Source organism: Tachypleus tridentatus, chromosome 9 (assembly GCF_004210375.1).
Source record: "Tachypleus tridentatus isolate NWPU-2018 chromosome 9, ASM421037v1, whole genome shotgun sequence".
Classification (NCBI taxonomy): Eukaryota; Metazoa; Arthropoda; class Merostomata; order Xiphosura; family Limulidae; genus Tachypleus; species Tachypleus tridentatus.
This window is the reverse complement of record NC_134833.1, coordinates 122,212,466-122,236,702: the sequence shown is the minus strand read 5'-3', so window position 1 is coordinate 122,236,702 and position 24,237 is coordinate 122,212,466. Positions and strand designations below refer to the sequence as shown.

General features: G+C 33.2%; 1 protein-coding gene and 1 pseudogene across 1 annotated transcript; both read left to right on the top strand.

Annotated features, from left to right (window-relative positions):
- Positions 1 to 371: 371 nt before the first annotated feature.
- On the top strand, positions 372 to 19,185 carry LOC143227471 (electroneutral sodium bicarbonate exchanger 1-like; annotated as a pseudogene).
- On the top strand, positions 19,049 to 24,237 carry LOC143227240 (sodium bicarbonate cotransporter 3-like). The gene is made up of 3 exons (XM_076458714.1): positions 19,049 to 19,316; positions 20,047 to 20,160; positions 23,839 to 24,237. Exons 1-3 carry the CDS (start codon positions 19,275 to 19,277, stop codon positions 23,881 to 23,883), a joined length of 201 nt encoding a protein of 66 aa, XP_076314829.1. The 5' UTR covers positions 19,049 to 19,274; the 3' UTR covers positions 23,884 to 24,237.

Sequence of the window (24,237 nt, the reverse complement as noted above, 5' to 3'; positions counted from 1 at the left end):
AGAAGTTCGTTTTGTTTGTCTTGACAAATATTAGAATTTTGCTTGCAGAAGAATATCCAGAAATTCTGACATTCTATCAGTATATTATATGCTATCCGTCTCAAAAGAGTGTCATGATAAACAAGCACCAAGTTAATTTATGACGACGATAAGGTGGAAGTTATACTACTTTTCTGAAGCAACTGTTAACATTTGTCGAGCGATTAAATTAGTAAAAAATAAACAGAAATACCCTCCCGTGACCAACACAAATAGTAATTAACGAAATACTGAGGTAGATGTGTGTGTGTGTGTATTGCTAATAACTGAAAATAAATAAAAATACGAAAGTTTCATAATAATGTGAAGGTACATGTGTGTGTGAGAAAGAAATGGAGGTGAGTGGTTTCAATGTTCCTGAGTGTAGTAACTCTTCGTTTACGGTTTGTTCTTTTGCTTTTCGACACTTAGTGATCAAACTGTGAATAAAAGAAAACAGCAATAATAAAAAAGAAACATTGAATGATAATTCCGATACATAATGTCTTTACATAGACATGACAATGTGGCTTTAGATTCAAGTCATTCTACAGTAAAGGATGGTCTTTTCCCTCTCACATTTTGTAATGAACTCAAATGAACTACAAAGGACCTAAAGGTTTGCTGGCTTCACTTCGCACTGAGATGTCCCTCTTTAAATGCTTCTCAATGCAAAGCGGAGTCAATGTTATATTCTTATGTTTTGTTTGTTTTATTTTGGCATTCATATTGTTGTTTCGCCAGACGTAAGTTTGACCTTACGTGAAGAATATATGGCTTAACGACTGGAATTTTAATGAAAGTTTAGAAAACGATTTTAACCGTGAGATTACAGAATAATATTATATATTTAACGAATTTTACTGTTAATGTCAACCAACAGTTGGTTAATTCACCTTTGTGAAAGATGAGTCTGTGTTTGGACAAAGAAACATAGGCAAGAGAAAATACTGTACATACAGGCGAAGTTAGTAGCTAAATGATACTATTGTGTTAACGTACACTTCGAACTTTTGCCTATCGGCAAACATTAGTTAAGATAATTTGTAGATTTCAGATACTTTTATAGACAAAGGAAAAAAGTTTTCCTTATCACTGAGTGGAATGGATTTTGCATTCGCCTTTATTTATGACAAATAAATTAAAAAAATCTGCTCACTGACAGAAACTATAATAAAAATATTTCATTTATACCTGTTAGATAAGTTATGGCTAAATGGTTAGATAAGCAACATGTGGAACGTCTTTTTAAAAATCAGTTTTTCATGGTTGAAAAGTTTGTTTTTTTTGTTGTTGGATAAAAGCAAGTTTTTACTCTCTTTGGTATATACCCTGAGGGGCAAGATATTATTATTGACTTAGAATTTGCCAGTCTAAAATTAAACAATGATCACTTATTCATGCACTGCTAATAAATTATACATGTAACTTATGTCTGTAATCAATAAGTCGGGCTCAAATATCTCATCATATATTTTTCCCCAAAGAAGGTAAACATTAAACTGTAGCCTAAAACAAGAGAAGTATACCATTTTGCTCATTAACAATAGCAGTATTAAACATATACTATTTCTGAACTGTTATCTATAATCAGTAACATAAAGTATATATTAATTTATGCAGAGTATATTATTTGCATCCTGGTGAGGTAAACTAAAACAACTAAAAACAAACCAAGAAATACTTTTGAGTAGCGTTCACCGTTTATTATATATTCGACCTCTTGTTGTTGAGGCTATATGCTTTGTCACTTTACAGCAAAAGTTGACATTTATTGTTTATCTGTAAGTAATTTACACTAAGACTGAAATATTGAGATTTTCATCCTTTTTTTTAAAATATTCGTTCGATTGTTTGTTTTTGTTATCTGTGTAAGTATCATAATCGCTTAACAAAATTTATTAGAATGATGTTGCCCCAAAATGTTAATTACTTACAAGGTATCCAAATACGTTAATTGTTTGATGTATAGTTTTCACGTATTACTACTATCTGAATCTTGCATGTCATTCATATGTTTGTTACTATAAGCATTTACAAACTCAAACCATAGGTTTTTCCAAAAATTCATTAACATTTTATAACACACGCCATTGGTACTAGCATCTGTAGTAAAAGAAATTACATAATACAGTACTAATATTGCCGAGTTTGTTTTATTTATCTATGTTGTTTTCAATAGTGAAACATAAAAATCCATTAGGGAATTATAAATGAAAACTGAATATACTACATATCCCATTCTTTTATAGTGTATTCGTATTTCACATCTCCCAACTTTTAAGTGTTATTCTAAAGTTCTAAACTGGAACACACTACATTCAGTTGAAGTAATGTGTCAATTCGACCGTATGTGCTGCTTCACTTAATATGATCCAGTCATGGAATTTATCTACTGTGTCATGGGATAGTTGTATTGTGTACTATATTACTGTGTGCGTACAAGGGACTTTTCTACATATATCATTCAGATCAAAGACACTTCTGGATGTGTGCTATCCGATTTTGTTTATTGACTAACTAGAGAAATACTATATGTCGAAGTAGTTATTACAAAATTCGTTTCTATCTGTGAAATTTCGTGCTTGATTCCTCTCTATACCTCTATGTTATTCAATCAAGTGGCCTTAAAGTTTTAAACTTATTCCAAACTAAACGGCTCGGCATGGCCAAGCGTGTTAAGTCGTAAGACTCGTAATCTGAGGGGCGCGGGTTCGCATCCCTGTCCCACCAAACATGTTCGCTCTTTCAGCCGTGGGGGCGTTATAATGTTATAGTCAATCCCACTATTCTTAGGTAAAAAAGTAACCCAAAAGTTGGCGGTGGGTGGTGATGACTAGCTGCCTTCCCTCTCGTATTACACTGCTAAATTAGGAACGGCTAAAGCAGATCGGCTTTCGTGTAGTCTTTGTGCAAAATTCAAAAACAAAGTGAAGTTTCTTTTCTACCACAACAATGTAACAGTCCCTCTCAGTAATTCTGTTTACCTTTACCCTCAGAAGATAAGGTTTTTTATTTTTGCTTCAATTATTTTTCCATCTAGAGTATTGTTTTTTGCTTGTTTGAAATTTCGCGCAACGATATATGAGGGCTATCTACGCTAGTCGTCCATAATTTAGCAGTGTAAGACAAGAGGGAGGGCAACTAGTCATCACCACCCACCACCAACCTTTAAGCTACTAGTTTACTAAAAAAAAATAGTGGGGTTCATTGACACATTATATAACATTCCCACGGCTGAAAGGGTGGGCGAGCATGTTTGGTGTCATGGGGATTCAAGTGCCCTAACCATGTGACCTAATCACTAAGCCTGCTTTCTTTCCATATACTAAGTCAGTGAGTCTGATGTTGTTAACGAAGATAAGATAACTATTAGTTAACCAAAGACTCATCTTTGGACTACCGTAGATAAACCTAGAACACTATAATTATCTAATAACTATTATACCCAGTCACTCTTAGCCAGTTCATTGCATAAAGGCTAATTATTTTTTTTATGCGTGCATCATAAATATCAGTAACAAATACATCGCATCTTAACTTTTATACTTAGAAAAACCTGACATTAAAGTGAACTAACACTGAATACTATTTACAAAGTTTCAAAATTTTAGATTTAATTTAAATCTTTAAATAGGTTTCTAATATGTATCCAAAATATTTATTATTCACTCGCTGATATTGAATTCCAGAACACCTGTAACATAAACTTGTCAATATCTTCTAATTCTTAACTCTTATTAATTTATAAATATATCACGTAATAATACCTTTCTTTGCAAAATTGATCCTTGTTTGTTTCTAAATTTCGCGCAAAGCTACACGAAAGCTATCTGCGCTAGCCGAACCTAATTTAGCAGTGTAAGGTGAGAGGGAAGGCAGCTAGTCATCATCACCTACCGCCAATTCTTGGGTTACTCTTTTACCAACGAATAGTTTGATTGACCATAACATTATAACGCCCCTACGGCTGAACATGTTTGGTGCGACGGCGATTCGAACCCGCGACCCTCAGATTACGAGTCAAACTCCATAACCACCTGGCCATTCCGGGCGGTAATTGAATTTTGGGTTCTTTCCTATCAATTTTATTCATTGTTTTATCTACTCCATTTTACCTTATTTAATGTATATATCAATTTAAATCATTTTATTAACCTTAAATGACAAGTATATACTAAATGTATGTTTTAATTGTGTTGTTTTCATTACGTTTTCAGTTTAGTATATGATTTCGTAACTGAAATTCCATTTTATTCTCAACTATAAAAATAATGAAATATTTACACTAATATATGGTTTTTGATAATTTGATGTTATGAACCCGAGGCATCTCGCGCATGAATGAATGCTTTATCAGCTGAGGTCAAAGTTTAACTTGGTTGCATTTTCTAAATACGGCCAGATTTTTTAAAGATCTATCTTCATAGTTTCTTAAATAATAAATGTGTGTGTGTGTTTTCTTTAAGCAAAGCCACATTGGGCTATCTGCTAAGCCCACGGAGGGGAATCGAACCGCTGATTTTAGCGTTGTAAATCGTAGACTTACCGCTGTCCTATCGGGGAACAATAACAAATAACTAATAAATACAGAAAAATAGAGCTCACCAATTTAGAGTAAATTCGAGTGAATCTCACTGTATTTTTCAAATTTATTCTTTCTTTGTTTTTACATTTAGAAAATTGGTATGATGTCAGAATTGTCAGTATCTGAACATTTAGGTTGGGTAAATTCCAGTTTCATAATTTATGTCCACGAGAAGTACTCTAATCTCTCTCTTTTTTTGCTTCATGCGTTTGCTTGTTTTTGAATTTCGCGCAAAGCTACTCGAGGGTTATCTGCGCTAGCCGTCCGTAATTTAGCAGTGTAAGACTAGAAGGAAGGCAAACAGTCATTACCACCCACCATCAACTCTTGAGCTATTTTTTTTACAAACTAATAGTGGGATTGACCGTAACATTATAACGCCTCACGGCTGAAAGGGCGAGCATGTTTTGTGCGACCGGGATTCGAACCCCCAACCCTCAGATTACGAGTCGAACGCCTTAACACGCTTGGCCATGCCAGGCCTGCTTCATGCGTTATCCTGCCTGGAAACTAACAAATAAACATGGAACTCTATGAGTTGTTTGTAAACTTTATCGTGCTGAAAGTATAGAACGAACACGTTACATTCTGTTTATTCATTCCCCAGCTGTATGGAAGCTGTCTGTAGGCCTTTTTTTTTTCAAACTTTCATCGCGCGTTGTACATGTACACCGTGAGCTTACAGCTAGTTCTCTGAAACGTTGAGCGATTACATTTTGTGATAAGAAGACGGCATATTTATGACTTTTAATTTATTTGTTTATGCTCAAATTCTGTACTTATGCTGTGCTAGTGTTAAAGGTTAAACCTGAATTCACAAGCCCATTGCTGAGTATCAGCATACGTGGTTCTGGGTTGTATTACTTGTCTGCCAAATGTCAACAGAGACAAGTTCAATATTCACGCATAATATTTTTTGTTTTGTTTTTGAATTCTGCGCCTAGCTACACAAGGGCTATCTGCGCTAGCTTTTCCTAATTTAGTAATGTAAGACTAGAGGGAAGGCAGCTAGTCATCACCACCCACCGCCAACTCTTGGGCTACGCTTTTACCAACGAATAGTGGGATTGACTGTAAATTATTATGCCCCCACGGCTAAAAGGGCAAGCATGTTTGGTGTGACAGGGATTCGAACCCGCGAGGCTCGGATTACGAGTCGAACACTTTAACCACCTGGCCATGTCGGGCCCAATCAAGAATTAAATGTTTGTTCCTGTGCACACGCTTGTCAAACGTTCTATGTTGTTTAACGTCATTTTGTTCTTCGTCCATCTTCAACTTTTTAGGCCTAGTACTCTCGATTTCAATGGAAAAGTGGTAGCTACCGTAGATCGCTATAAAACTGTGATCTTCAAAATAACAAACAAATGCTCTACGAATTGACCTAAATGGCTAACCTTCTGGCAGTTTTTAGTAAAAACAGTTGTTTCTAGAATAACTCAAACAACGACATTGTGTACGTTATCGCAGGATCTTGAAACGACTGCTAAGTGTAATATTTCTTCTTTGCTTTTCTTACTCTAACAACTGAGCTAAAAACTTAATTCACGACATATTGCCAGTAAGACAGTTTTTTTAACAACTCAATTTACAATAGTAGCATGGTCTTCTGAAGACTAAGGAGGAGGCACGCAATCATTTACTCTCAAATTGCCTTGATATTACTACTATGGCTGGAGTCCACTAACACAATTGTAGTGATTTTCAATGGTAGTACCTGTATATCTCAGTTTGTTAACTTCTATAAATCACTAGTAGGATACATAGATGACTTAGTTTATCTTCAAAGTCTAAAATGTGTTTTATGTCTATTTTGAAAACATACTTTAACTGAACTTGCCGGTTTATCTCCCCAGTGGATCAGCAAAACGTGTAAGGACTTAACAATGCTGAAGGCCCCAAGTGGCTCAGCGGAATGTGTAAGGACTTAACAATGCTGAACTTCCCCAGTGGCTCAGCGGAATGTGTAAGAGTAGCCCAAGTGTTGGCGGTGGGTAGTGATGACTAGCTGTCTTCCCTCTAGTCTTACACTGCTAAATAAGGGAAGGCTAGCGCAGATATCCCTCGTGTAGCTGTGCGCGAAATTCAAAGCAAAGCAAATCTTTTTTCCTGTCTAATTAAAAAATATATTCTTTAACAAAATCATATGATGCAGTGAATTCTCAAGGAGATTTCAGCATCTTTCATTGTCAATGTAAGCATTGTCACTTGCCAGCTTATTCGTTTACTACTGAAAATATGTGAGTGAAAGATTATCCTTCGAGTTTCAAGCCTGTACAATAACAGAGGGATGTTTATGATACTGTTATTGTCTCCATTAACCTTGAACATGTTGATCAGTTTGGAAGAATTTTAATTGTCAACGTGACAGTGTAAAATTTACAAAATAACACCAACAAGAATCTCATCTTACTTTTGGGTAACATTAATATTCACTAATAATAGCTATTTTCAGTGTGCAATGTGTTATGATTTTTACTTTAATTTCGACAGTGTTATTCCACATTTGTTCATAAAAAATATGAGATACTGATTTATCATGCTTACAAAATCATTGAATATAAATATCTAGATAAAAAGTTTGAAAATGCCAAATGTTTGTAAACAAAAATCATGTTTCAAATAATTTCCAGATAATAATAAGTCAATAATAATAAACAATTAAAATGAAACATTTCTAAACAATCTTTTCAATTATATTGTTACATAATGACAGACCAATATAAGTTATCATTGGACATAGGGACAGTCTGTGCAATGTTCTATGATGAGTTGAAATGGTTTGATGTTCGACATCTTACTGTAGTGACGTATAAACCTTTTTTTATGGCACTTCTCTGCTAAAGCTACATATCGTTGTACCCTGTACCCTTTGTAAAGGTAAAAGAAGTCTTACAATTGTACAAAGCATGTTATCAATTGCATTCTCATATCAGAAAAAATTCACATCTACATGCTTCATGATCATCACATGATAAAGGCATAGAACTTTTTTTTTAGGATCTCACTATAAATGATTTCACGTGTTTTTATGGCAGTAGGAAGAATTAATACTGTCTCTCCTGTATTATGTTGTTTCATCACTTCCAAATTAAATAGTGGGCTTCTAAAGAATATTTTAAGGCTGTTGATAGAACAATTACATGCTTTTAAAACAAGTTGCTTTATGTTTCGATTTTTACACTTGTTATTTGAAAAAACTTGATGATTTTTCCCATGTTCTCATTGTTTGATTTTTAAATGCCTTTTAAGTTTATTTGGCTTTATGGACAAATAAAGCATTACAGTTATTCCTCATTATTAATAATTCTGAAAATGAAATCAAAATCTAAATAACCTTCCTGGTACTTATGCAATGTAGCTTTTGATTTCATGTACGCTTCTTTTTAAAAAGTACACACAGGCTGGTTTAGTTACTTTAAAACTTAACTGACAAGACAAATTCTTCTTCTGTATCTCTGTTATTGCAATAAAAATGTGAAACTCGCTTTAGAAATTACCTGTTAGGACTAAACTTACATGCAGTCTAACTTTACTTCTAATTTTACCTTCACTAACTTGGTTGCCTATATATATACTCTGCAAAAAAGGAAACGCAAAAGGCCAAATATGAAACAAATTGTTAACAAGTTTATTCCGGGTAGTTCTGTATGACATGTGAGAATCTTTGCACATTCACTGCTGAACATCCAAAGTCTGCAAAGGCGAAGTCCACGCTTAATAGTTGAAGTTTAACGTCACTCAACGTCAATAACGAGTATGCCCCCCGTGAGCATCAATAACTGCTTGGAGTCTCCTGCTCATCATGGAAGCGATGAGATGACGAATCACATCCTGTGGAATGGCTGTCCACTCAGTCTGCAAAGCTGCTGCAAGCTGAAGTAGAGTCTGCGGTTGAGGTTGTCGACGTCGGTCCAACTCGTCCCAAAGATGTTCGATGGGGTTTAAATCAGGTGATCTGGAGGGCCAGGGAAGAACGTTGATGTTGTGGTGTCTCAAGAAGACAGTGGTGAGTCGGGCTGTGTGAGGACGGGCATTGTCATGTTGAAAAACGTCGTTGACGTTCACCATGATGGGTTGCACATGGGGCCTAAGAATCTCGTCGACGGTTGCGTACGGTCTGATCGGAAATCCTACGTAGCCCTGGTATGGTTGAGGCAGTAGACGTCGCAGTGGTGATCCTATCCCGAAGGTGACGTAACCGGATGTAGCGATCTTGTGCGGGCGTGGTCACACGAGGTCTGCCAGATCGTGGACGGTCACGAGTTGATCCATGTTGTTGGTGACGATTCCATAGCCTTGTGATGGTGCTTGGGTGGACATTCACAACTATGGCAACATCTTATCGAGATTCGCTTGCTTCCAAGCGACCAATGGCGTTGTTGCGTTGTGCTTCAGTCAGTCTTGGCGTAACTGTATTGCGTGTCGGTGGCTTAACACTGAGCTATGGAAACCGAGAACCCGTCACTTTTATAGGGATTTTTGCACATGTTGCACTTGCAGAACATGCAGATCTCTCAAACAAATTTATTGGACACGCATGCGTTTTGGCGAAAAATCCGATGTTTTCCTCCGTTTTCAAAGTGCACAACTTTTATTGTCATTTTGGTCTGACAATCAGTGCCTTAACACGTGTAACGTGTAAATAATACTCTCATATTAAACTTAAAATTAACAATCATGTACATCAAACAGTAAAACAATCAGTGGTTGGAAAAGCAACTTCCTTATTTTATATCTTACAGATTTCAAATTATTGTAAAGAAACAGCAGTGTCTTAGAACAACTTGCAGCCACAATCAAGTGACATAATGTATTAAATTTCTTATGCCTGGAGCAAGAAGTAGTTTGCTCCTTTATATGAAAGTGTTTGAATATAAAATTATTCTTTTGTATACGAAGGTCTAATTTCACAGTGAAGAAGTAAAAATAGAATAGAATACACAACTTTTTAGCTGTGTAACCTTTCTGTTTCCCTCCTGTTGGCACAATTTTAAGTATGCAGACTTATAGTGCCAGAAGTCTGATTTCAATACCTGTATTTGGCACACCACAAATAGTCCATTATGTAGCTTTGTGTTTGAATGACTACACTCAAACAAATTCATACTGTTCACTTTTCAGTATGGAATTATTTTCTACATGTTCCTTTTTCAGTCTGCATGCTGATGCAGCTTCCTACTCTAGCTTGTTTGTGTTTATATTTTACATTTTTTTTCCTACATTGATTATTGTTAATAAACATTAATTTTTTATGGTAGTTTTTATAACTTCTTTATTTTTACATCTGTACCTTCAGATATTTGAATGACTAATTACTATCACTTAACAAAAATGAAAAAAAGCCTTACGAGAATTTGGCTGTTTGTGTGAATGTTCTGAGAAGATTGGAAAAAAATCATTCTCAAGCATGTCATCGATTGGACATAAGGGGATACTCATTCATACATTCTTAGAGGGCTACTGAGTGAAGCCAAGTTTTATCACATAGATCTCAGGAGCATTTTATCTCAGAATAAGGTTTATTGTTTTGTGATAGATTCAGCTCTAAAGCAATTTCAAGTCCGTGATGGTCTCAAGGCTTAATATAAATTCTCTGTTGGATAACATAGCTTTCTAGGCTCAGTTACCATGGCTGCATCACATAAACACGACAAATTCCTTCAAGAAGATGTTGATAGCATGAAGGATGAATACTGTTTTTACTCTGGCTTTCCAAGTCACTGAATTTGTGATAGCCTCTTTAAAAAAAAACACAACAACAACAACAAATTATGAACGCAACTTCTGTATCAAGGGCTGAAGAAATTCCAAATGTTTTAAATGAGTAGATTCTGAGTTGAGTTTAGCCACTAGCTCATGTATATTGAGTAGTCTAGATGCATTCATAGGTATGATGTCTAGTTCAAATAATACTGGACTTAGCATCGCATAAAATATGCTATTAATGATCAAATTGAGCTTCAAGTGTGCTCTGGATGAGTTAGGAGCTTCCTCATCTTTGCTCTGTATCAGACATTAGTTTCTAATAGTTCAAATTTGTTTACACAGAATGGTTACAAGCAATATTTGAGTAAAGAGTGACATCTCAAATTTAAGTTTGACACTATTATTTATTCACTGAGCAATCATATCTATTTGAATATCATGTATTGGTATTTTAAAGGTGAACTTATAATGGAAGTTGTGAACTAGTTTTTCTTGTACAAAATGTGAACCAATCTCTGCAGAAATACCACCCAGGGTTGAGCCTGAAACCAATGAATGAATATATGTTGAAAAGTGGTTGCAGAGCTTACAAATATGCAAGTGATGTTTTTTGGTGTGTTATAGTTGCTTCTCGAATGTCTGATCTTGCTAACTGAGGATTCTGCTAAAAATTTTAACTCAACACAGAAGCAGAAACTAAGTGAAGCATTCATAAATACAAATGATGAGCATTTCATAAAGCAACTAATGTTAGGTTTCTTTGGAGTACAACAAATGTTGCCAATGCTGAAAATAAATGGATATAAAAGGACAAAATAATATAAGCTTTGGAGAATGTTTAACTGTCTCGAGAAGAAGAAAGAGACATTAAGTAGATGAATGAACGTGATAACACACTTTATATACATCATAAATGGGTTCATAATGAAAGTAGGTGTCTTATGTTTCATGGTCCTACATAAGTTTATTAAAAAATTAGAAATTAACAAGTTTCTTTTATAATGAAAACATGTAGTACAAAGATATATGAAGAATTAAAAGGAGAGGGCTAGTAACATCATGAGAGTGATAAAATTGTGATTTCTATTGAAATTTATCTTATTTAGGAGGGAAGAAAAAAGTGTACAGAAACAGATGAAGAACCTCCTATTGAACCAGAAGAGGAAGAAGAAAAATTACGTGAAGAAAGTGGACTAAAAAGAACAGGAAGGTAAGCTATACCAGCAACCTTTATGTTTAAACTTTAAAAATTGTAGGTTTCATGTATAAATGTAAGCTTTATTTTACCTTTTTTTCTTATAAGGAGAGAAAGAATGTTATAACAATATGAGGTATTCTTTTTGGTTAATGTAATTTGCTTCATCTAGTTGTAGAGTTTGGAGATGGTAATTTAAACTGCAGGTGAAGAACTTTTCTTGTCACTGTTGGAAGGTCATGAGAGAGATTATAATGGAAAAAATTGATGTAGCTGTAAGAGCTCAGGAATGTGGAACCCTGTAATATGTAGTGTTGCATGTTGAGAGGAGTACTATATATATATAAAAAAATAATTATTCCACCATTTTAGATTTCTGTTTTTCAGCTGCTTCAGCTCTCTCTCTCTTTCTTACAGTTGTATCAATAAACATTCCACTCAGTGATCATTTTGTGACCTCCTTATGCTTACCACTTAAAACATTGTTTTAAAAAATCAAAGTAATGTAATGTTGAAATGTTGAATTTGTTTCTTTATCAAACTTTTATTGGATGAGAAAAAGGAAAAGAAATAAGAAACTTGAACACTGTTTCAGAAAAATCACTCTTAAGGAATGAACTGTGAGTAAAGAGTTTTTGTTAGAAGGCTATCCATGAAGAAGTAATAATTTTACTATCTTGTGTAATAAAAATCCAGCAGTTATTTTAAGGATTTTCTAAATAATAAAAGGTAAAAGGAAAAAAATTATTTTTCCTTCCATAAGGTTGGAAGGGCTCATGGTCAAGAACCTGGCATGGGATTGAAACACTTCACCAAATATGCTCGCTTTTTTTCAGCCATGGGGTCTTTATAATGTGAAAGTCAATCTTCTTATTCATTGGGAAAGAATATCCCAAAAGTTGGTGATGGGTGATATTTAAATAGCTGTTTCCACTCTAGAAATTATCACTTTAAAATTAGGAATGGTTACTGTGAATAGCCTGCAAACATATTTGTGCAAAAGTTAGTGACAAATCAAACAACTTTTTATCAGAAGATAGTATATCAAAGAGCTTAATATAACCATTATATACCATAAGAATCAATTATTTTTTTCACATTTTGTTTACCATTAAAACATGTTCTCATTAATCCTTTTTAGGTTACTTGGTGGCTTGATCAACGACATTAAACGAAAGAAATTCTGGTATTTGAGTGATTTCAAGGATGCTCTAGCTCTTCAGACTGTAGCTTCTGTTTTCTTTCTGTACTTTGCCTGTATTGCTCCAATTATCCCTTTTAGTGGCTTATTAGGAGAAGCAACAGATTCTCGCCTGGTGAGATACAGCAAATTATTTGATAGCTTTATCACCCTATGAAATAGTTTATTTGAGATGTATGACAACTCAATTGTGTTATAAACAAGGTCAATTTATCTGATACTTTTATTCAATAGCAGCACAAGCTGTCATAACTTGAATTTTTACATAACACAAGTATAGCTCTTTTATGAAATAGCTTATGTTTTTCCAAAAGTAGTATTATATAATAGCTCAACTGTGTGATATTTCTGTTTTGTAATAGCTCAAGCTGCTTGATAGTTGTTAATAAAATAGTGAAGCTGTCAAATAGGTTCATTTTGAAATAGTTTATATTGTGCTGAGAGTTATGAAAATGTAAGTTATGGTGTGAAATACTTGAAATTATAGGATGGTTTAACTGAGTTATGGAACATTTTAAATTATCTGATAGTTGTGTTACATGATAGATCAAACTGTTTGATATTTTCACTGTGAAATAGTGTAAGTTGCGTAATGAAGTACTGTAAGATAAAGGATAATTTCCTTGTGTTACAAAATAGTCAAACTCAAATTGCTCAAACTGTTTGATACTTTAGTTGTGCCATAAAATAGGTTAAGTTGTTTGTTCAGTTATTTTTATAATGAAAAATTTCAAGATGTCTATCAGTTTAAATGCATGAATAAACAGTTTGCACTGTAGGTTTGTTCAATCACTTCATGAACTTAAATCTTTAATTTAATTTTTCTGTTACTAAATATTGTAGGAAGTTGTTATTCAATTAGTACAATCTACAAAGTTCTTTAGTTGTGTTGCAAAATTGTTCATGTTGTGGGCATGGCTGATTGTTTGTGGAATTTTTTAAGCTTGCTTTCAAACTAAAGTTTTATAGAAATTAATGTAATTAAATGTGTTTGTGACAAAACTTTTACATGTATTTATAAAGAATGAAGGAATACTTACAATAATTATATACTTGTGTCAGGGTGCAACTGTTTGGTTTTTAGTTTGTATGTTTATGATTAACTTGCCCCAAGAATGTTTAGTTTCAAAAAGAAATAATTAGAATAGTATTAAAATTAACTTGTGTGTATGCATCATCTTATTCTTTGGATTATATGGAACATTTATTTCTTGAATTAATACTTTATTTGAAAGATTTTTTTTAACTTATCTAGACAATATTTGGTTAAACAAAACTCCAACTAACATAAGGAATATTTCATTTTCACCATTCCCAAAGTTTATTGAAAACTGTCTTGTGGTACTTGTGATTTATATAAATTGTTTGTTTTAAACATAGGAATACGTTTTTTTTCTCAGGCTGCCATGGAGAGTTTGCTGTCTGGAGATATCATTGGAATGTTGTATGGGTTATTCAGTGGGTAGCCATTAAACATTCTTGAAAGTACAGGACCAGTGTTGGTATTTGAAACAATAATTTTTTTCATTTTGTGGGTATGTTTTGTACTTTTTTTGTGTGTGTTTTGAATTCATATTTTTTTGTTTTTCGTTATAAGTTTTGTGAATAATTCAGATTCTGCAAGATTTTTTCATTATGGTTAAAAAGTTGTACAGCTCATTTATGTGTGTATGGCATAATAAAAGTAGCTTTATACTGTCAAGTTAAAATTTAATGGTTGTGTAATGTTTCCAAAACATTCTTACTTCTACTGGCATTTATAGCTATTACTTGACTGCCAGGGTTTGTCTTTGCCCTTCAAAGCATTAGTTTGATTTTTTTCTCACTTTCTTCAGTCTTTTACACCTCACTCAGTTGCCCTTAGTGATATTTCTCTGTGACACACTTCATCTACCTGAGCAACCAATGGATCATGTACTACAACCATTAATATCATCTAAGATCTTGAATGGAATTTAGATCCGACCAACACTACTGTTGGTGTTTCTGTACCACCCTGCTCGTCCTGAAATTTATCTTTTCACAGATACCTCATTTCAGGAATTGAGTGTGTATATTGGAAGTTAGGAATTCCAGATTTTATGGATGGAAGTAAATCTTCCTTCAATCTCAATATATATTACAACTTTTTGCTATTCAACAAGCAATGGTTCAAGGTCTTGATCTGTTGAAGGGGAAAGCTTCTGTGATTCATTCTGACATTTATACAGTGGTCTTGTAGATTTGCTGTTAAAGAGGCATACATTCTTAAGACATTTGTTTTGAGCTTTGGGTATTCTCTACTGAACTCACTCCTATTCTGCCAGACTCCTGATTTGCCATATTCCAGGAATGATGAATTTAATTGCAGATAAACTTTCTTAGCCCAGTTGAATGGATGCTCCATTGTGAGATTTTCTGGTGGACTTGCTCTTAGTTTGAGACTTTGATTATTAAATCATTTGCTACTCAATAGAACTTTCAACTACAGGCATTTTGGTTTCCAGTACTTTATCCTTGGGCTTTTTTAATAGATGGATTTAGTCAAAACTTCATGCAAGGAAGTTATGCTGTCCTTTGCATCAGGGTTTAAATTGTAAAGTTGCTTTGTATTTGTCTAAATCTATCTGTGGACCTACAATGGCTATTTATAAATGAAAATGGCACACTTACTGCCAATGTTGTCTCATGAGGAAATTGAACTTGCTTTGCCTAAATATGTCCACTATGTCTCGTTTTTTTACCTGGCTCTTTGACAGAGGTCTAGCTTTGTCTAGTGTCACTTTATCTAAGGCAGCTTTATTGACTATTCTTTTATATTCTAAACATTGGAAAGTATTTGAATGTTTAGTATTATCTGGCCTTCTCAGATCATTTAGAGCTCTTTATCCCAAACACCCTTTTTCATGACCAGACTGGAATATTAAGGTGATATTACATGCTTTATCTCAACATCTATTCAAATCTTTAGCCTCATGTACTATGTACAAATCTTCCCTTACAGTATTTTTTGTTTCTGCTAGCATGTAGGCATCAGTGATTGGAGTTGTGCACACTTTTGTCCTGCTATTTCCTGCCAGGTATTTTCTTCCAATGACTCTTGGTACCCAAGGAAGTGGATAAATCCTTTTTTGCAAATTCATTTCCCAGCTATTTTTCATGTATAAACCTGATCAGACCCAAATCATTTATCTCTTGTCAGAGCCCTGAGGTGTTATGTGGCTCACACTAATTTCTTTAGAAGCATGAGAAATTAATACTTAATCTTTCAGAAGTTTTCAGTTTCCCAAGATTTATCCTCAAGTACTTTGAGAAGGTGGCTTCAAAATTGATCTATATTGCTCATTCTGGACTTTCTTTACAGGCAAGGAAACTTCTGCAAGTCACATCTCATTGGATTCATCACATTTCTTTAGCTGTCTGATTAAACGTCTGTTGGAGGACATCGTGCAGACTGGTATGTGGACTTCTCTCAATACTTTTCTCTTACATTATTTACATGATTTGGAAGTTTCTTTTACTGGGAGTTTTGCCTACCCCTTACAGCCATTGTGACCACATTTGCTAGATTATAAGGATGGGTAAATGATATTTTTTCTCTTCCTTTTGCCTCTTTATGTCCCAGGGTCCATTACCTATTTTTTTCACTGTAGCACACACTGTGGCAACTGTTGCTCAGACAGATGTACTTTTATCCATCAAATCCTGTTCAAGTAACCAAGTTAACTGTACTTATTAATCCTCATTGCATCAGGCTCTGTAGAAATAAGATATTCCATAAGATCATTGAGGAGCTTTCCAGACAGTATTAGCACTTTATGCTGGACTACCACTCGGGGACTATCATGAGCAATGTTAAAAGGAATCCTCTCCATACCTGCTGATCATTATAATGAATAAATCGAGATTGATTTACTTTTCAAAATTTAGCAAAATTGGTTCACATATTGCACTGTTCCTCTGGACTTCCCAGTGCACATTACCCCTGTATTCTACTAGTGGAGCTAGGGAGTCCCCACCACGCCTGGTTTTCAGCCTTAGGGGTGGTGGGTAGAGTCTTTCCTACAGAGTGTTTGAGTGATTTCCTGCAATGGTATAGAAGAGGGCAAAGTTAGGAGACCCTCCTACCTGGATCTTGGGTTGTTTTCCCCAATGTCAGTAGGAGCAGCATCAACATGAGAATGAGCCATCTCATAATACTGGTTCAGATTTGATGCTCTGCTATCTAGTTGGGGTGTGTATTGCTCTTCATTTGATCAATATTGATTTTTTATATTGTTCTTGAAAGGAAGTCCACTATCTCCTTATAATTGCAAGTGTGGAGTGGTTCTATTCTGAATCCATGGTTAAGCTCAGTGTTCTACATCCTTTCCATAGTTCTGAGGTACGTTGTTCAGAAGTGAGGGTGAATGTTCTTATTTCCAGACCAGATGAGTTATGTTCCTTCAAATAAGTAAAACAGGCACAATTTTACCATTTTGGAGTGTTTCCTTTCAGGCTTCTTCAGGTAGAGAAGAAAGTTTGTCCACTTTGGTGTTGGTTATTTTCTTGTCATGATTCCTGTGGTTTAGAATGCATCTCTCTATACCTACACATGAAGATCTAGTCAAAAGTATATCTATATGTAACACTGTGGTCCAACTCCTTTAGCCTCCAACAAGGGATATAGGAAGTAAGACCCATTAATTCCAATGGTGAGGAGTGGAACATCTACTATTTGTTAAGGCTGGTCTATAGTGATGCTGAAAGAAATCCTCTCCATACCTGCTGATCATCATAATGAATAATTCAAGGTTGATTTGCTTTTAAAAAATTAGCAAAATTGGTTCACCTATTGCACTTTTCCAGTGGTGAGTAGTGGAACATCTACTATTTGTTTAGGGCTGGTCTATTGTGATGATTACTCATGTACTATTCCACCATCAATACATGAACTAACTTCAGAATGAAGGTGAGTACCTGTTCTAGATATTGTCCTGTTCCTCCCATCAGGTACCACTCTTATCTTGGTACATCTTTGATCTATGCAGATGTTTTCCGCATGGATACTGCCTTCACTGGCCCCTCCATCTTTCAGTGTGGGATTCTAGCCATGTGGTATCAGAGATAACTATATTTTGGAAGTTAACATCTTCCTAAAGATGTAAAATTGAATGTCATATTGAATGTTAACCATCACTTGGTTTACTGAGGAGAAATTTGCCACACTTATATCTATCATTTTTATTTACAAAGCTATTGAAAAAGTAAGCTTACAGTATTTTGTAATGTACCTAAGTTTAAGCATTAGATTAATTTATAAAGCTGATACTCTGTTATTGAAATTCCATCATGAAATCATATACTGTTTTTTGAAATATCTACTGTGAAATATTCTCACAGTTTCTAACAGGTAACTGAAATTGAGATATACATTTATTATTAATACCTATTTTTGTAATAAAACTACATGAGATAAAGAGTTGAAACATAAACCATTATAAAAAGCACCATCTGTGCAGTTAAGAATAGTCTAGTGGGTACATGACTGTTGGGAGCATAATGTCTGTTGGGGGCAAAATGTTTTTAAAGTAGAAGTACTACAAATGTTGGGGTCACAAGATTAAAATATGTTAATACATGCTGTCTCTCAGCATATATTAAGCCACCTATTTAGAGTATGATCATCACACCACGATTATTTTTAGTCAATCAATGGGTTTGTTTACCAATTCTCTACCAAATTATAATAAACGTATCACTGACAAATATTCAATTATATTAACATTCTTGTCCAGAATCAGTAAAAAGACAGTATCTACTGTAGCTTGTAATGCTTGTTTTTACAGTAGTTTATGCCCTTGTTTTACTTTTATGTGCTGTGTGTTCTGACACTTTTTATTTTGAATTCTTTGTTTCTGTTGAACATAAAAATTTCACTGTACGTAAAAATAATTTAAAAAACAAAATTATTGTAGTTGCAGATATTAATATTACAGCATCTCTCTTTTATGTGGATTAATAAATTTTATTATATTGTTATTGTATGCATGATATAACATTATTACTTCTAGTGTGATGTAGGTAGACCCTTTTGCCTCTCGCTAGTACAGCGGTATGTCTACAGATTTATAACGCTAAAATCAGGGGTTCGATTCCCCTCGGTGAGCTCAGCAGATAGCCTGTGTGGCTTTGCTATAAGAAAAACACAAAAACACACACTTCTAGTGTGTGTTAGTTACTACATAACATCCCATAAAAAATCGATATAAATTCTTATTTGCTTAAATGTTTGAGATCAGAAAATGGGAGTGTAATTTCTGACAAAATGTAATTTTACTCTTTTTTTATTATTATTAATAGGTACTTCACATAGATAATGATGACCCTATTCACATAAACACTATTTGGCCTATGGATCAAATATGTTACTGTACACTGAGTGAGAGTTCTGACACAATTATTCAGCTCCATGTCTCTCTGCAGTGGAATGTAAACTTTATAATGGTACTATAGAAGGAGATGGTTGTGCAGTACCCAACTACGTTCCTGATATTTTTTTATTTTCCCTCATCCTATTCAAAGGAACTTTCACTTTATCAATCATGCTGAAAAATTTTAAATTTACATCTTTCTTTCCTTCCAAGGTGAGAGATTTTTGTACAGTTGTTAGTTTTCTGTTGCACTAGGTGATGAAAATATTGTTTTCAAATGTCATGTTTATTTTAACTATGTAATATGGTTTTGTTAGGTTTTGTATATGTACCAGCGTAAAATGATGCTGATAAGTAACGTGGTTGTCTTTTTGTTTTCATTTTTTGTCATCTGATACAGGAAAGAGGTATTATACACTCCTGTTTTTATCTTGTTTGGTCACAAGTTATTGTTTATAGTGTAACTGTATTGTTATTCCACTGCTTTAATTAAATGTTTTTATTATTTTTCTGTTATAATTAAATACTGATTTTTTTGTGTGCCGTGGTATGAGATTTTTCTAATTTTTCTGTGTAAAGATACTATTATTATGTTGACATAATAATAGTAACATATGGCACTACTTTATGAAGTAACATTCACATCAGATTTTAGCATAGAACAATGTCATTGATACAGTGATGGTGTTTATTTCAAAATAAGATTATTCCATAAAATTAATGAACTTTGTTTTTTATATTAGTTACAATTCTTCAAAATGAATTATTTGTTTTTACCAAACTTGTATTATTCTTTTAACAAACATTAGACTTCTTTTCCCTTCCTCCTTATTTTTTTTATAGAAATTACATCAGCCAAAGAAATTCATGCTTTAAAGGTAAACACTGTTTTCTTTAACTTTGTGAAAAAAAGCTTACATTCCCTTTATTGGAATTTTTACAGATAAGAGCAGTCATCAGTGACTTTGCTGTTGTTATTGCTGTCATGGTATTGATTATTAATGATGTGTGTGCTGGTCTTAATACTGCAAAACTTGAAGTTCCTCATAAGTTTGAGGTGGGTTTAGTTACAGTCACATTCTTATATATTTTGTATAAGACTGAAATGAAAGAGTTTCATACTAGTAGTTATCCAGTTAGTAACTGTCCATTGACTGTTTTCAAGATGTTTCATTGTAGATTACAAATTACAGATTTACTATTCTTAACACATATCACAATCCTTTTTAAAATGTTAGATTATGGCCAAACTGTCTTTAAAATCTATTTATTTAATTTTTGACTACAGTTTTACTGTTTCCATAATATTTTCTTTAAATATTAGACAACAGCTTTATTCATTCCAAAATATATTTTCAAACTTAAGAAAAATTTCACTGTTTTTAGAGTATAGTTTTCAAATATGACTATAGAGGTACTATTTTCAAAATGGTAAAATATGGTATATTATTTATAGATTATTTTCTTGTTTTTAATCCATAGTTTTTACTGTTCTAATATTATTTTTACTGTTATGAACTTTTTATTATCTCTAACTTTATTATTTTTTTGTTTTTAAACTTTTTGCTCTTCTCAGATTGTTTTACAGTTTGTAATATTTAATTATTTTGCTGTTAAGTCATGGATTATATTTACATTTTAATCCAGGTTACTATATAACCATTAAAATACTGGCTGTATATGTTTTGAAGTTGCAATGCCATTTTCAGGTGTACATGTAAACCTGTACATTGACTGTATGATATATTTAATTAAAAGAAAACAAACAACAATCTTTTTTCCTTTTTAGTTTTATTATTCTCTGGTTTACTTTCTTGATCTTTAGCTTTAATTTTACTGTTGTTAAGTTGTTTTTCCTGGTCTTAAGCATTATAGTTTTATCATGTTAAGCTATAACATATTTTAAATAGATATAACATGTACTTCGTACTTTCTGGTTAATGATGTTGCATAGTGAGAAAACAAGGACAAAAAGATATTTTTCCGTGTATTGTAAATGAATAACATGTGATGTGTTCAGACAGTTTAAAAAATCTTGTAGAAGGTTGTTTAGATTGAATGATTATTTTGGCACTCATGCAGAAAAATGGAAATGATATTTATAATCAGTTAATCTTAAAACAGATGATCATGGTTACTTTGATAAATAACAAAAATTATTTTGGAACTAATGTATTAATCACACAGAAAAAGAAGGAAGTGATATAAGTAGAATACATTGATAAATTTTATAAACAGTGTCAAGTCTCTTAGATCCCTATATTTTTATGTCATTGCAGCAACATGTGTTTATCATATGATCACCCTCTACCAATTTCATTGCACCTTGTATACTCGTGCTTCTACCATTTCAACACAATTCTCACTTTTGTAGATGACACTACAGTGCTCAGATGTGTGTTTGTTCATTGATTTTCAAGCACATTTTGCTACATTTTTGGGTGTTTTCTTGTATTTTACGCATTTAGTTGGTATATCGTTCACATGGACTTACAAATTTGAGTTTTTATGTGGCAGATGAAGAAGTTTTCATCAATATGGATAAAATATGTCACCAGATCTCAGTGCAGTGAGTTTCCAACGTCAGATGAGGAGATTTAAGTGTTAATTCTCTAGGAGTTGGATGCTTTTGTTATTTCTTCTGCACATTTTCCTCCCCTCCAGTACCACACTTCTGAGGAAGGTTTTCATCAAAAGGGAGAACAATTTCAACTTGGTTTTTCCTACCCCCGTTTTTTTCTATCTAGTCAGGCCTATCAGGGAAGTCTGCCAACCATGCCTTTCTTACACCTTATGATCAGGTTTGTCAAATTCTGTGTCTCCTATTTGCCTTTGATTCTTCTACTCCTTTTTGCTGATAGAAAAGTCTTGTTCTGATTATTATTATTTTCCTTCCTTTTGTAATATTCTTGTTCATGATCAGTGTTTTGTTGCACAAGCACAGTTGGTGATCAAATTTGTTTCAGTAATTATAGACCCATTAGTCTTGCATCAGTTGTGGAAAAAATTTGTAAAGTCTGATAAAAGATGCTTTGCAAAGTCATTTAATAAATTTTAGAAATTTATTGGACAGTCAGAATTGTTTCAGTAATGGAAAAAAAAGTTGCCTTACAAATCGTTTGGCATTCTCTGAAAATGTTACTGCTTATGTTGATAAGGGTAAGAGTATAGATTTGGTGTATCTGTATTTTCAAAAAGCATTTGACAAGGTACAACATAAAATACTTGTAAAAAAATTATTTCCATAGGTTTGGGGGATGAATTAGTAAATTGGATAAAAGAGTTGATTGGATGGAAGAAAGTTAGAGAGGGTTGTTATAAATGTAGCTCAGTCAAAGTTGGTTAATGTTGTGAGTGATGTATGTTAGGGCTTAGTCTTAGGACCTTTGCTCCTTTTGATTTACATCAATGACATAAATAAAGGTATGGTCAATAAATTGCTTACATTTGCAGATGATATTGAGATATTGTGTGTTGCTGCCTGTGAAGAGAAAGCTGCTTATGTAAAAAAGTATTTAGATCATTTATTGAGTTGGACAAATAAATGGTAGATAAGTTTTAATTATAATAAATACAACAAAAAGGCATGTGGATTATCATAATTACAAGTATAATTTGGATGGGAATAACCTTAACAGTGTTATAAAAAGAAAAGGAATCTTGGAATAATAGCTGATCAGTCTTTAAAGCTATCAAAGCAGTGTGCTGTTGCTAGTGATAGGTCAAATAGCATTTTATGTTGTATCTTCAGAAATATTGAATGTAAGTGTAAAGAGTTTATAATTTTATTGTATAGGTCACTGGTTAGGCTATATTTGGAATATTCTATTAAATTTAGGGCTCCTTACCATAGAAAAGGCATTGAATTGTTGGAAATGGTTCAGTGAAGAGTTACTAGAATGGTACCTGGGATGGTGGGGTTGTCAAACAAGGAGACTGAAATCTCTCAAATTGTTTTTTTCTTGAAAAAAGAAGAGTTTGGAAGAATCTGACTGAGATGTTTTAGATTGTGAATGGAACTGATGATGTTGATGTATCATCTTTTTTTCATATTTAACAGTGATAGTAGTAAGACTAGAGCACATAAACATAAATTTTGGTGGTAAATGGGTCACCTTTAGTTAAGAAAGTTTTATTTTTCTACTAAGGTGGTTGGCCTTTGAAATGAGTTGCCTTTGAATGTTGTGAGGGCAGTGAATTTAAGAAAAAGCTTGATAGGTGTATGAATGATAAGGAATGGCTGTAAATTTATTTATTTTGGTTTAGTTTAGAAGATGGAACAGCAAAGATGGACCAGTAGATCCATGCTATCCCAAAATTTTGTTGTGTTAATGACATGCATCCAATTTATGATTATTCTTATTTTGCTAATTTTTCATTCATTTACCTTTATTCCAGTATACAAAAACTATAATTCATTAGCCATTTTTATTTCAGTTTTCAGTTAGCCATTTGACTGCAATCATACTTGATATATGACTAGTATGCAATTATTTTTATTTATTTTTTTCTTATTATATTAATTATGAAAAGGATATTGAAATTTATTCATGTTGCTTTTTTTAGTAAATAATACTGTGAATTGTTAGGCTCTGCATAACTTTTAATATCTGTTAAAATGTCTTACTTTAGTTGCTATAGCAAAATAAATCTTTTATACAGAAACATATTAATACTTGAACTATGTTATCATAACACTGCTTGCTTAGTTATATCCTCACTGTTTGTTCTTCAGGATACAAGCACAGAGAAGGTAGGACTGACTTACTCCTTGAGCTGACCTCTAAGAAACTGGAGTTTATTCAACACTTTTCATTATGCTAGCCAATAATCTATTTTATGCATGTTTTCTAACCACTTAATGGCTTTTTTTATGTTCTTCTGTTGAAATATTTTGATACATATCCTTGTTTCATATGATATTAAAAATTATTTTCTATATCACAGAGTGTTTACATTTTTATTTTAATACTGTAACTCTTCATATTATGTTTAATATTTTAACATATTTTTGTTTTTCATTAGAATAGTGTGTAATAGTTAAAAGAGTTTTTAAATTACCCACAACATGTTTTAATTTTTCTTTTCTGAAGTTATTTTGTTTATTGTACATATTTTCTTATGTTAAATGTTA